This window comes from Acartia tonsa, chromosome 13 (assembly GCF_053477335.1).
Source record: "Acartia tonsa isolate MP-2025a chromosome 13, ASM5347733v1, whole genome shotgun sequence".
Taxonomy (NCBI): Eukaryota; Metazoa; Arthropoda; class Copepoda; order Calanoida; family Acartiidae; genus Acartia; species Acartia tonsa.
The window spans coordinates 41,629,625-41,643,375 of record NC_137272.1 but is presented as its reverse complement, the minus strand read 5'-3'; the positions used below and the strand labels follow the sequence as shown (position 1 = coordinate 41,643,375).

Below are 13,751 nucleotides of genomic sequence, written 5' to 3'. Positions count from 1 at the left end.
ATATTTAGAATGGTGATTCCTAATATGATAAATCACGCAGCATAGATGTCTATGTTACTTTCTGTTTGTAAAAAGGACCTCGCTAACCGATATGGTTTTCCCAAAGATTCTCATCGGGAAGGTTATAACTATTTTGAGGATCGGAAACTTTGTTTTCAAAACTAAAATTGAAATTTAGAGTGGAGGGCCTTTATGATCAAAGTTGCTAGTTATAAAAATATGACCATTTTTGAGATTTGTGTCTGTAAAAAAAAACAAATTAGACATCACTTTAAGCATAAATTACTAATATTTATTAAATTATAATAATAAATAAAAACAAGTAAATAATCACAATTTTTATTTGTTTTTGATTTCATGGTAGAATATAATGTATTTTATAAATGCCCTTTTTTCTCTTTAATGCCTTTTAAAATTTAATGAAGTAATGAGTTGAGGTAATAAAGTAAAAAACAAAAGCAAATTATCTAGCAAACAAGCAACATACATATTTATAGTAGCATAGCTACTCTACAATTCCAATGGTTGGTAAGTTATGCACTTGACAGTCTAGAAAGCATTGGCATAGCTGGCTAGGGGAGGTAGAGCTTCATCATTGGGAGCTCCATATCCTAATATTGAAAACTTGTCATTTAAAAAAAAGCATTTTATTATAAAGAAAACAAGGATGACAACATCCATAAAAGCGAAGCCCTGAAACGATATGACAGACGAACATTCAATATTGTTGAGTGTCAGAACAGAATATACAAAATATGATAATATAAGGTTTTACAAAGTTATACGTAAATTTGTTGCAAAACTTATAAAATGCAGAATTATGTTTAAGGACATACTGACATTTTAATACTTGATGATAGAGATGCTTCGCTCATAATATTGTACCTTATTGTAATAGGAATCAGTAATCAAAAAATCAGATCAATCGGATGATTTAATCACATAAAAAATTGTTATTAAAAAAGTAAATTATCAACATGTTTAAAATGGACGTACGGACATTCTGTTAACGATTATAGAGTTGCTACGCTTTCTAAATCGTACCTAACTACTACAGGAATCACCATGCAAAATTTGAAATCGATAGGACAATTCCAACATGCCTAAATTAACGAATAGAAGCTAACTATCTCGGACGGACGGACGGACGGACGGACGGACGGACGGACCGACCCTAATTATAGAAAAGCTTCGCTTTTAAAAAGAATGGGAAAGAGGAATTATAAGAGACAAAGAGCACAGCAACAGAGACATATTTTTAATTTAAGTGTGTCGAATATTCAATATGTATATTGTATAAGCTTAATGAAATAAGAAAAGAGAGAGAGGTGACAATGAACAATAAATTGAATTATATGAACTAGTTTCTGTCTTTGGTAAATTAAAGATTGTGGGGAGGGGGAGGGATGTTGAAAGAACAGAGGACAAAGAAGACAAAATATTTTTTTTGTCCCATTTGTACCTCCCACTAATTTTTATCTAACAAAAAATTGGATTTAATTTTTCATAATTGAGTGGAAGAATATAGTATCCTCTAATGTACTATCCATGGAAATAAAAGAACAAGGATGACAACATCCATAAAAGCGAAGCACTGAAACGGTAGGACAAACGGACATTAACACTTGCATAGTATTTAAACTGAAAAATCGGAACATAAATGTATAAATGTCGAATCAAAATTGTAGGTAAATTTGTTAAAAAACTGCTTAAAAACAGGATAATGTTTATGGACATACTTACATTTTTGGACTTGATTATAGAGTTGCTTCGCTTATAATATTGTTCTTTGTTGTCCTAGGAATCAATATACCAAAAATCAGATCAAACGGATAATTAAAACACTTGAACATTTTTTGTTAAAAAAGTAGAAAAATCAACATGTTTAAAATGGACATTCTGGTAATGATTATAGAGTTCCTACGCTTTCTAAATCGTACCCAACTACTACAGGAATCATCATGCAAAGTTTGAAATCGATAGGACAATTCTAACATGCCTAAATTAACGAATAAAAGCTATCTATCTCGGACGGACGGACGGACGGACGGACGTACGGACGGACCGACCGACCCTAATTATAGAAAAGCTTCGCTTTTAATAAAGTACTTTTTTACCTGTTTGTGGCTGAGGACGCCTGGCAGGTAGTTTGTTGTTGCCACCTGATGATGAACCACCTCTTCTAGGATTGCTGGCACCAGAACCTGTGGATCCTTAGAGAAAATAGTCATCTCTTACATCTCAAAATTAATTTGGAGCTTATCCAACATAACACATTTACTTCAAACTAGTACATTCTTCTGGAAAAGAAGATAGTTCTGGAAAACAATTCAAATCGTCACAATACATTTTTGAATCTTCCCTAAAAACCAGAACCCAATAAACCCTTTCTAATTATTGTGCTTAAAACAATAATAAAAATCTTTATTACTTTTGAAGTCTGAGAAATTCATTATCAAGGGCTTAGTGTTTAATTTTTTTGTTAAATACCTTGTCCACCCCGTCTGGGAGCTGTGGGGGAGTTGTAGCCTTGCTGTGATTGAGAAGCCCTGTCTCCATTGTTGGCTGGTCCTTGAACAAGAATATAACAATACATTATTTCTTTAATCTAAACTTGTCTTCTTAAAAGTTTAAATTTCTTCAAGATATAATTAGTAAGAAATATAGAAATGCAGTTTTAAAAGCTCCTAAAAGTTCCGTTTGACAATGAAATTATTATTAAAAAGAAATTTACTTCATTTTCATATAAAATTAAGAAATAAAATTTTAATTTTAAAACAACCTTGATTATTTCTTCTGTCTTGCTGTCCTTGGTTGCCCTGATCTCTGGGACCTTGTCCTTGACCAGTTGTCTTGCCACTAGCAGCTAGAGCATTTAATGTTATGAAGAAAAAAACATTGGTTTAGCATGTAATTTTGTGTCAACCTGCAGATTTGTATTCATTAATAGTGAATTTTAAATGCAGGTATCATAACTTTTGGGCAGTCTTTAAAGTTGTCAAATAATTTTACAGACTTCTTATTTTTTATACCTTTACTTAATTATCAGATTTAACTAATAATAAAAGGAACAGGCTCACCACAATTTCTTTTATTTGTCTATCTAGTTCAGATCTAGCTTGCTTAATCAGGTTCATAACCATTTGGCCAACACCCTTTAATTAATTAAATGACCTTTTTTCTTGTATGGAGAAGTGCCTTTTTTACAAAAGATATTACTACTACTCTTACAGGTTAAATCATCATCAACAGGTTTAATAGCAAAATAGAAATATTATTCTTATTTTCAAAACACATACCAGCCTCATCTACAGCCTGGGCAGCAGCAGCATTCTCATCATTCTTGCTGTAGAAGTCCTCAGCCTCAGCACAGTCAAAGTTGAACCACCAATCACATATGAAAAATTCCTGAACATGATAATGGTATTGAAATTAAGATAGGGTTAGTGCCCATTTACATTGAATATATCTGGTATGGTACAAAAATAGACTCTACACAATAGACACTTGTGCTTAACCTCTTGAATTCTCAATCCAATTATATGTTTTCTAAAACATCCCAATCTAAAAAAATGCAACCTGGTTGAAGATGGTTCCATTGGGGCAAAGGAAGTTAAAGTTGAACAGCTCTCCTCCTGGGCCTCCAGCACAAATGTGGAACACCTGGCATTCACCCTCAGGATCAGCATAGTAACCTCCAGCAACCTAAAAAGGTCCTTATTGTTAGAACAGTACCAAAAATGAATATTCAGTTTAGTTTAAGCTAGTTTAAAGATCATAGAAGATAACTTTATTTTAGAAGAACATGTGAAATGTTTGATGGTTGTTATACCTTTCCCTCACAAGTGAAGCCAGTCTCGGGTATCTGTGCATAGATAGGGTAGTCAGTGCCAGGTACACCAGGAATGGAGTCCTCCAGGGATCCCTGTCCAGCACCACCATCATTGTAGTCTCCACCTAATAATATTACCCTGTGGGATCTACAATTTAAAATTGAACACTTAGTAAAAAATTTACTACTATATTTTAATACCAAAAAAGTCTCAAACTAACTGTTTATCTAAGCTTACTTACCAATACTTTACCACAAATGACTATTGAGAATTAAATTGTCTCTAATTTATTAGTTATTCAATCTTACCATTGTTGTTACGACCTTCATTTGTACTGTAGTCATCATAGTAATCTAAAAGGATAAACTTTTCGGTTTTTCAATAAGAACATTTAACATTTTTATTTCAAATTTTAATAAATATCTTAGAAAGTTGAATGTTGTCAGGCCTCTATAATGTAGGCTCCTGTTAGAGCTATATATCTAAAACTGGTAGGTTTTCTCTTTTGTTGAAACAATTCTTTTATCCAACCCCCAAAGAAAATAGCCAAAAGCCACCAAGGAACCAGTAGGTATATTCCCTAAATAGTAGAACCCAATTGGTTCAGCGGTAACCGAGATCTTGATGTTCAGAGACAGACGGACAGATAGACATCATCTTACTTTGTATTATAGTTAAGCATGGACAATTTTTGTCTCCTATCAAATTCTTTGAATTCTAATTGTTAATTTTACCTGATTCATTTGCACCAAAATATTCTGGAGAGGCTCCAGCAGCTGCACCTCCAGCTCCACCTCTTGTACCTGCATTTTTTTATATTTTAATAGTTATTTAAACAGCTTTCCGCAGATATAAAAATGTACAATTATAAGATTTAAAACCAGTTTTGTTAGCCCCAAAATGCCAAAGGCACGGACTAAACTGGTTTTACTTGTACATTTTTATATTCGTAGAAAACTGGATGTAATACGATATGATACATGACTTTTCAGTTTGGATAATAAACGGTTCTTATCCACCGGATTTTAGTCAGTTTCGAAAGCAGTACTGTAAATAGACATCTTGGATGTAATTCCAATTGCTGGTTCAAGGTACTATACCAGATATTACATAAATGAACCCAATTGCTGGTTCAAGGTATTATACCAGATAATACATAAATGAACCCAATTGCTGGTTCAAGGTACCAGATAATACATAAATGAACCCAATTGCTGGTTCAAGGTATTATACCAGATAATACATAAATGAACCCAATTGCTGGTTCAAGGTACCAGATAATACATAAATGAACCCAATTGCTGGTTCAAGGTATTATACCAGATAATACATAAATGAACCCAATTGCTGGTTCAAGGTATTATACCAGATAATACATAAATGAACCCAATTGCTGGTTCAAGGTACCAGATAATACATAAATGAACCCAATTGCTGGTTCAAGGTATTATACCAGATAATACATAAATGAACCCAATTGCTGGTTCAAGGTATTATACCAGATATTACATAAATGAACATAGCACCTTTAAGTTTTCTCCTACTTATAAATTATTAAGACAAAAAGGTTGATTTTAGATCACTGTATTGTGAATCTCAAAATTGTTTAGGCTATTTTCTAACCAATAGAAAAGCCATTGGAGGATTGAGGGTAGCTGCAAATTATTTTTACAGAGTGATAGTTTTATGATAATTAATCATTCTATATAACTCTAGCTTACTACTTACCTTGAGCTGACCCACTTCCCCTTGTTCCAGTTCCCCCACCACCTGTGTATTGGTTAAGATTTCCTCCCCTATCTCCACCTAATTAATTTTCTAATAAATTTTCATTAGAAAAAAATAATCTAAGTATAAAGAGATTTGCAAATGGCAGATCAAATTATAGTAACCAAAATCAAGAATAAAGACGCAAATTCATATAAGTATAGATTATAAAATTGCATTATCATATTGTTCTGTAAATTTTGCATGAGTTTGAACCTTTACAAGTACAAAAAAATTTTGCAATTTAAAGTTATTATAGACTGTAAAAATCTAAATTTTCCGTCCATAAACAACGGAGCAAACTAAAAATTAATAAGTATTCATCAAAGACAGACAGGCAGACAGACAAACATTCTTTTTGTGGAGAAATTTTAATAATGTGGGTTTCGCACCCCTTCCCCCTTTTTACGAGACTTTAGCGGACATGCCTTAATAAGACAGACAGGCATCCTGCTACTTTAGAATATAGAATATTACTCAAAGTAACAGGAGGCAGTACGCCAGAATATTGGTTTAGTTCATTTCCATGGCCACTAGAGCTACCTAAAAGTTATTAATAATATAACGCATAGTGTTCTAATAATTTATCTATCACCAGCGGCTACGCACCTAAAGGCCTCTTGAGGTGAGGAAAGTTAAATTCAATAGCTCTATTTTTTGTTTTAGATTAAAAAGTAAACGTTTAAAAAGTTTGGGAGAGGTTTTTTTTTTGGGGGGGGGGGGGATTTTTTTCTAGTGGCGATTTTTCCCTGTCCTAATTAGAAGCTACCGTGTAAAGGAGAACCATACCGGTTTAGCGGTTAGCGAAATCCTCCGGTACAAACAAATATACAGACCATAGACGTCCAAGGGGGGGGGGTAAAGGGGTGATTACCCACCCCCCCCAAATAAAAAAGCTTGGACGCCCCTGATACTGACAGACATCCTGTTACTTTATTATAAGGATTGTTAGTTAAATATAAAAGCATATTGTTGTATATTAATCAATCTATCCATAAGTCTATTTTACAATCTATTTTTTAATAGAATGTTAAACCCCAAAACATAGATTTATGATTATTTTATCAATCCATCTCAAAACCACTATCAACTGATGTAATAACTGATACATTTGTTTATTTTGTATTCTGTTTACCTATCTTTTTATGTATATCATAAATATTTCTATAAATCTTTGAACTATACTTATAAATCTCAAAACTAATATAACTGTTATAGAGAATTATTGACTGATTAATTATAGTAATTCTAGTATTTAGTTTGTTATCTGTGTTTAGTGCCCTATGAAAATGGGGATAGAAATTAGAGCTTTTGGTCTACCTATTATATTGACGTCATAGTAGAGGGAAAGAGAAAGGAAAGGGAAAAAAACAGCCTAGAAAAGAGGGTATTTCCTGACGTCAATAGAATAGGTAGGTCAAAAGCAGTGACATCTATCCCCATTTTGCTAGGGCACTACAAACAACTTCTTTAGTTTGTCTATCTGTTTCTGTACCTGTATCATGACCCCCGCCAGAATGACCTCCGGAAGGACTGCCAGCCCCAAATCTTCCATAATTTGAAAGGGATGTATCAGCAAAAGTTCCAGCTATAGATATCACTTAAAATAAAGGACAATGTAGCTAATTTGTACTGGTTAACTAAATTAAACCTAACTAAGTAGTTAGATATACAAAGTGTTTCAATTGACATTATTTCAATGAATGTAAGAATGTAAGGTTACTTCAGTTTTACTTAACAATTTAAACTTTTTAATATGAATGACAAATAATTAGAGAATGCTTCGATTCTACTTAAAATTATTCTACAATTATGATATTAAAAGTTTTTAGAAAAAATTTCCATTAACTTAAAGTGGGATTTTGAAAAAAAATATCTCATATTTTCAATTCCAATCTTTATATTTTATCAGTTACAAGTACGAAAGTTCAGTTGGCTGAAGTATTATATAAATCTACATTTGTTATATGCTTATTCTATGCTAGGTTAGGTTAAGTAAAGGCTAGGAGTGTCCTACAGGGTTAGATTCACAACATGTGTTTTAGGTTAAAAAAATTAATGAAGGAGGAGGGGGGGGGGGGGGGGCGTTATTTTCGTCTACTGGTCGGTTTGGGTATTATACCACATTTTAAATCAAAGCTTTAAAATCACTAGGTTGAAAAAAAACACTGTATCTTTTTTTACCTAAAGATAAGCATTTGAGGCTTCTCATTTTTTGAGCTTGTGTTAGATGAATAGGTAAACGTTAACTGAAGAATATTAGCACATACACCAATATTTATATAATTAACAAATACAGGTTTTTGCATTAAATATGCCTCCCAAATTTTTTATTTTCATTTTTCGGAGATTTTTTTATAATTTAATTTTTTTAGTTGCAAAAAATCCTCCAACATTTTTCGACAAATGTATGAAATGATATCTAGCCCTGTTGGGGGAAACGGAAGATTGTCAATTTCTATGATAAACTTTTTGACATGCGTCTTCGCTGTAATAAAAACAAGGACAATTATGATATAATACAGCGCAAAATATGCTCCTATCTTCTATTCTTAAAATAAGATATTAGCCTCATTCAACCAGCAAAACTTGTAGGATTTTTTTCAACAGACTATCTTGTTTTGACTATATGTCATTGAATAATTGACTGACATATTATTAAAATACAAGATTTTTAGCTTCAGACAAAAAACCTTACTGCTTTGCAATATAGGATTATTATTAAATTGTTATAATAACTGAATAATAATCCTCCTATTTTATAAAGTAGTAAGCGTTTTTTGTCTGTCCCGAAGGATCTCGCTAACCGCTGAACCGATATTGTTCTCCTTTTTATTGAAACTTCTTATTTGTCCTAGGAAGGTTTTAAACTATTTTTGAGGAGGGTGTTTACACCCCCAACCCACCCCCCCCCCCCCCCAAAAAAAAATATTTTTTTACTCTTTTGAAACTCAAATTTAAAACGGGATGTGGTCGACTTTTCTCCCTCCTACCTTAAGTGCCCCTAGAGGCTTCTAGGGGGCGTAGCTGCTAGTTTTAATTAAACTAATATGAAAATATTGACTTTATAGATCAGAGCTTCGCATTGTTTCTTAGATCTTTCTTAAGTATGTAGGGTTGCCGAACTTATTATTGTAGAGAAGGTTGCGATGATAATAAAATGTTGGTGTTTCCATAGAATAGGGATGCTATAGAGCGCAATGGTTTTTAAGAATAACTAGGATGACAAATTCCATGAGTTGCCAAACACAAAAATGATCATGGATTGACATCTTACATAGAAAATCACAATTCTCCCATAGCGATGGACTTACAGAATGACAGAGAGACAGATAAAGTAAATTAAAGAATAAATTTGCTACAAATAATAACTAGCGACTACGCCCCTAGCTTTCAGGGGAAAGCGGGGGGGGGGTCAGAAAAAAAAACATTTGTAAAGCTTCTCTAAAGGGTACATTTCGTTCGACCTTGCAATTTCCGAGATCATAAGCTTCAGAAAAAATAACATACTACTTTATCTTATATTCTACTTTGTATTATAGATTATATATATAAACACAGGTTATTTTTTTAACATTTTATTGATGGAAGACAATTGTTTCACTATTAAATAGATCATCAGTTCCAATTAAGATGTATAAAATCGTTTAGGAAATCTTTAGTATATTGAAGACTAAATCAGTTTTTTTGGTGGAAGACTTTTGTTAAGTTGTTGACCAATAACCCCTAAGAAATTTTAGCTGCTATTAAAGTTTAAAATAAATCCAACTTAAAATCTACTATATTTGTATCTATGGTGGTTTACAATTTACCTAATATTATTTTACTTGAATCTCTTCTATATATAGCATTGTATTTTACAAAGATTTAATTATGAAAATTATGAAAATTATTTAAAAAGCAAAGCAGCTTATATAGAATGACAACAAACAAATTTCTAATATTATCTTTTCTTTTGAAAAAGCATAGCTTTTTATACTATGGGTCATACCTCTCTCTCTTAAAAAAAGGGGTTTTCCTTGAAAGTGCCATGTTGATCAAAGAAAAAACCCAGCCCTTGTTCAAAATAAAAATTGACATTTTCGTTGGTTGGTTAGGTTAGGTTATGTTAGGTAATTGTTAGCCCCGCATGCAGCGATTAAACCTAGGAATAACCACTATTGTTAGTGGTCGACAAACACCAAATATTTAATTTTAGCTTTTTTCACTATAATTAACCACAATAGTTAATTATCTATGTTAACATATTAGCTTAGCATATTAGGATGTTGTTATGCTTGGTACATTTTTTTCTGTTGTTGGATAAAAAATTAGTTGTTAAGTAGACACTTTCCCCAGAAGTATTTGGCTCTCCTAAGAACTTTTAACTTTTCAACATTTTAGTGTTAAACAATAACAACAAAACATTAATTCTTAAATTCATACTGAAATCTGCTTCGCGCCTAGCCTTTAGGGGAGGTCAAGAAAATAGACTAAAATCCACCTAAGACACATAAAACTTCTCTAAAAGGTACAAGTCACTACAGACCAGCATTCTTTTAGATCTTTAACTTGAGACAAATTCTATATACTAAACTAGCTGCTTCGCCTCTAGCATGAAGAGCAGAAAGTAATAGTTAGACAATTATTATCCTTTTAATAAATTAACAGGATGTTTAGCTGTTTGTCTTTCTATCTGTATGTTTGTACCGAAGGATCTCGCTAACCGCTCAACCGATCGTATTCTCCTTAACAAGATATCTTCTCATAGGTCCCGGGAAGGTTTATAACTATTTTGGGGGAGTGTACCACCACCCTCCCGAGATAAAATCAACCCTAGAAGAACTCCCCCACTCCTCAAGTGCCCCTAGAAGTCTCTAGGGGCGTAGCCGCTAGTAATTCATAAATCTTGAATAAACACCCTACAACGTACGTAACAATCAAAGAAATGTATGACTTCAAAAATCTAACCCAATATTTTAACATGTTTTTGCGATGCAGCAAATTTAATAATAATCATAGCAACAAAAAATGAATTTGTTAACTTACGTAGTCGAAAATTTTTCTAAACATTTTGCTTATATAAGAGTAACAGGAACTACGTCTGTCTGTGTTGTCCGAAGGATCTCGCTAACCGCTTAACCAATATGGTTCTATTTAACTGTAAAGCTTCTCATAGGTCCTGGGATGATTACCTTTTTTGAGGGAGAGTAAAACCACCCTTCCAAGAGAAATCGTCTCTAGAAACAAAATGACCATATAAGGTTAATTTAGGTATTCTTCTTTGAAATTTAGAGTTCAGCCCCTCTCCCCTCCCCCCCCCCCCCCCTACACATCCCTTCCTTCAAATGTTCCTAGGTGCGTACATGACATTACTGTATGCACACCAAATATTTTACCAATATTTGCTGAAAATTTGACAAAGACAGAGAGAGACATATGGATGACGCATAAGCAGAATTTACAAAGTTCAAATGATAATGCTTAAAAATTATATATAAACAAGGATGACAACACCCATAAAAGAGACGCTCTGATATGGAAGGACAAACGAACATTAACACTTGCAAAATGTCAGAACTGAATAAGCAGATATAATGCATAAGTCTAAACAAAATTTAAGTAAATTTGTTGCAAAACTGCTTATATACATGTTACTGTTTAAGGACGTACTTACATTTTTAGGACTTGATTACAGAAAGGCTTCGCTTATGACAATGTACCTTGTTGTGATAGGAATCAGTATACCAAAAAAACCGGATAATAATACAAAAAAATTGTCAAAAAAGTAAAGCAATCTGCATGTTTTAAATGGACGTATGGACTTTCTGGTAATTGTTAAGGAGTTGCTGCGCTTTCTAAGTTGTACCTAACTGTTAGAGGAATCATCATTCAAAGTTTGAAATCGATATGACAATTTTAACGTGGGATTTATGTAACCCTAATACTACTTCATCTGTAAAAGTGAGTTTTTCTTATTAAATATAAATAGCTCGTTGTCTTTTAAATAAAACACATATTCAATTAATTTTTCAAACACATAATTAAGGATTTTAAAATAGTTTGATTTGATGAAAACAGCTGTCCTATGAAATATTCTAACTCCCCTTAACCCCCCCCCCCCCCACCCTACCATAAAAACCGTAAAAAATCATGCAATTTATTAGACGTGTTTCCTTTATCATACCACAAAATTAGATTACAAAAAAATGTGTTTTAGCACATGTTAAATGTAACGTTTTTTAGGCCACTAGTTTGTAAATTTTTTCTACGTGCGACAAACGCATACTATTACCCAAAAACACGGGGTTTTAAATTTGTATAGGGTGGCGCAAATCTACTCACAAGGTGCGTCATAACTAAAGACAATAATAAGTTTTTTTATAAGTGCTTTACCATTAGAGTAAAACACTAGAAAGGGAAGGGGTTATCTCCTTTTCGCAGTGTCCTTGTGCCGACTCTCAATTAGGCCATTGAAAATCCACCAATGGTGTCGTTTATATTAACACAGCCAAGTAGCAGAAAACAAGTTGGTAGTAGACGAAAAGGGTAATTGAAAAAGGAAGGTAGTTAGTTTTCTGTATTTATACATCTATACTATAGATCTGTTTCTGGGACTAATGTAAAGCTTCCGTGAAAAAGAGAATTAAATAAGTTCAGCAGTTATCGAAAGCTAAGGGTATAGACATAAAACTTTGCCACTTTATATATTAGGATTTGTTAAATTGGACATAAGCGTGCATGTACTTATTTCATAAGGCACTCTAGAGCAATAAAAACCAAATAATTGTGTTTAGCACATTTTTGCATGTTGATTAGGGGGGTGATAAACGAATTGGAGTGGGGGGAAAAGGGATGCGTGAAAAAAAGAGTGCTTGCTTATTTGAAATGGTTTTATGAGGAGCATTAAGAGATGAAGATTTAAGAGTAAAATGCGCTATAGAAGTTTTTTATAAAACAACATATTTTTAATTTTAGGTAAAAAGCGTTTTTATTTAAAAGTATGTTATGTGTCCATTTTTAAGGATTACAATTTTTCGCATGACAACTATTTTGTCAATTGTAATTGATATAGTTATGTTGACATAATTGATAACAACACAAATCTTTGACAGATATACTTGATCATAAAAAATCCTCACAAGGATTGTAAAATTATATTTTAAAGCTAAATCGTAAATACTGGTCTGTGTCATACTATGGTTTAATAATTTTTTAAGGGGATGGAACAACCCAATTTAAGAAGTGACCACCCCTCCAAAAATATGGGTATGTCGCCTCGAAAAATGTATACCACAGCCTTGTAGCTGTCTATAGTGCCCTAGCAAAATGGGGATAGATGTCACTGCATTTGGCCTACCGTTGTTTCTATTGACGTCAGGATATAAACCATATCCCATCTCTTTTCTAAGTGGTTTCTTTCACCCTTCCCTTTCTCTTTTCCTCTACTATGACGTCAATAGAATAGGTAGGCCAAAAGCAGTAATATATATCCCTATTTTCCTAGAGCACTAAACACAGCTACACTAATTGCCCAATTTTTCATTCTTGTGATTGTTTATTAGGCTGGTTTGTGTTGACACCCAAAATTTTGGTAAGATGCGTTCTTTATAACAGTTCCTTTCCTGTCATAACTCTTTCAATGCGCCACAATTCTCAAACAAAGCGGGTTCCAACGTCGCTATGGTAACATACATTACATTACAGCTGTGGACAATTTTAAGCTGATATCCTACTGTAACAGCAAAGCATAATGTTTGTGAAGTAACTAAGTTTTGACAAAATTTTGGAAGATTTGATTTGATGTTACATATGTGTTAATAGGAATAAGAGGAAATTTAAATGAACTAAATAAATAGAAAAAAATGTATGGGTTTAGAATAGATGGATATTATGAAGGTGGAAATTTTTGGTTGCTATTAGGTGCCCATTTTTTTATCAGTTCGTTTTCAGGTAAAAGAGGAGGGGATGGGTTAAAGGGGGTATATATCATTTTTTAGACAGCTATAAGTAATATTGTATCAAAAGGTACACTATCCACGTATTCTAAATGCATTTAAACTACATTCATAAAATTGGACAAACTTAGAATGCCATTGCTTCTTTTTTAATCTTCTTCCTAAAACTGATCATGGCTGAAATGAAAATACATACGTTTTGATTAAAGAGTTG

General features: G+C 32.8%; 1 protein-coding gene across 1 annotated transcript; it reads right to left on the bottom strand.

The window, feature by feature from the left end:
• Positions 1-270: 270 nt before the first annotated feature.
• On the bottom strand, positions 271-7,845 carry LOC145304646 (uncharacterized). Its single transcript, XM_080146577.1, has 13 exons — positions 7,785-7,845; positions 7,096-7,200; positions 6,078-6,143; positions 5,562-5,639; positions 4,568-4,636; positions 4,142-4,186; positions 3,833-3,957; positions 3,580-3,705; positions 3,300-3,408; positions 2,783-2,866; positions 2,491-2,571; positions 2,118-2,213; positions 271-611 (listed from the first exon to the last, which is right to left on the bottom strand). The coding sequence occupies exons 1-13, from the start codon at positions 7,810-7,812 to the stop codon at positions 550-552; spliced, it is 1,074 nt and encodes a 357-aa protein (XP_080002703.1). The 5' UTR covers positions 7,813-7,845; the 3' UTR covers positions 271-549.
• Between the last annotated feature and the right edge of the window lie 5,906 nt (positions 7,846-13,751).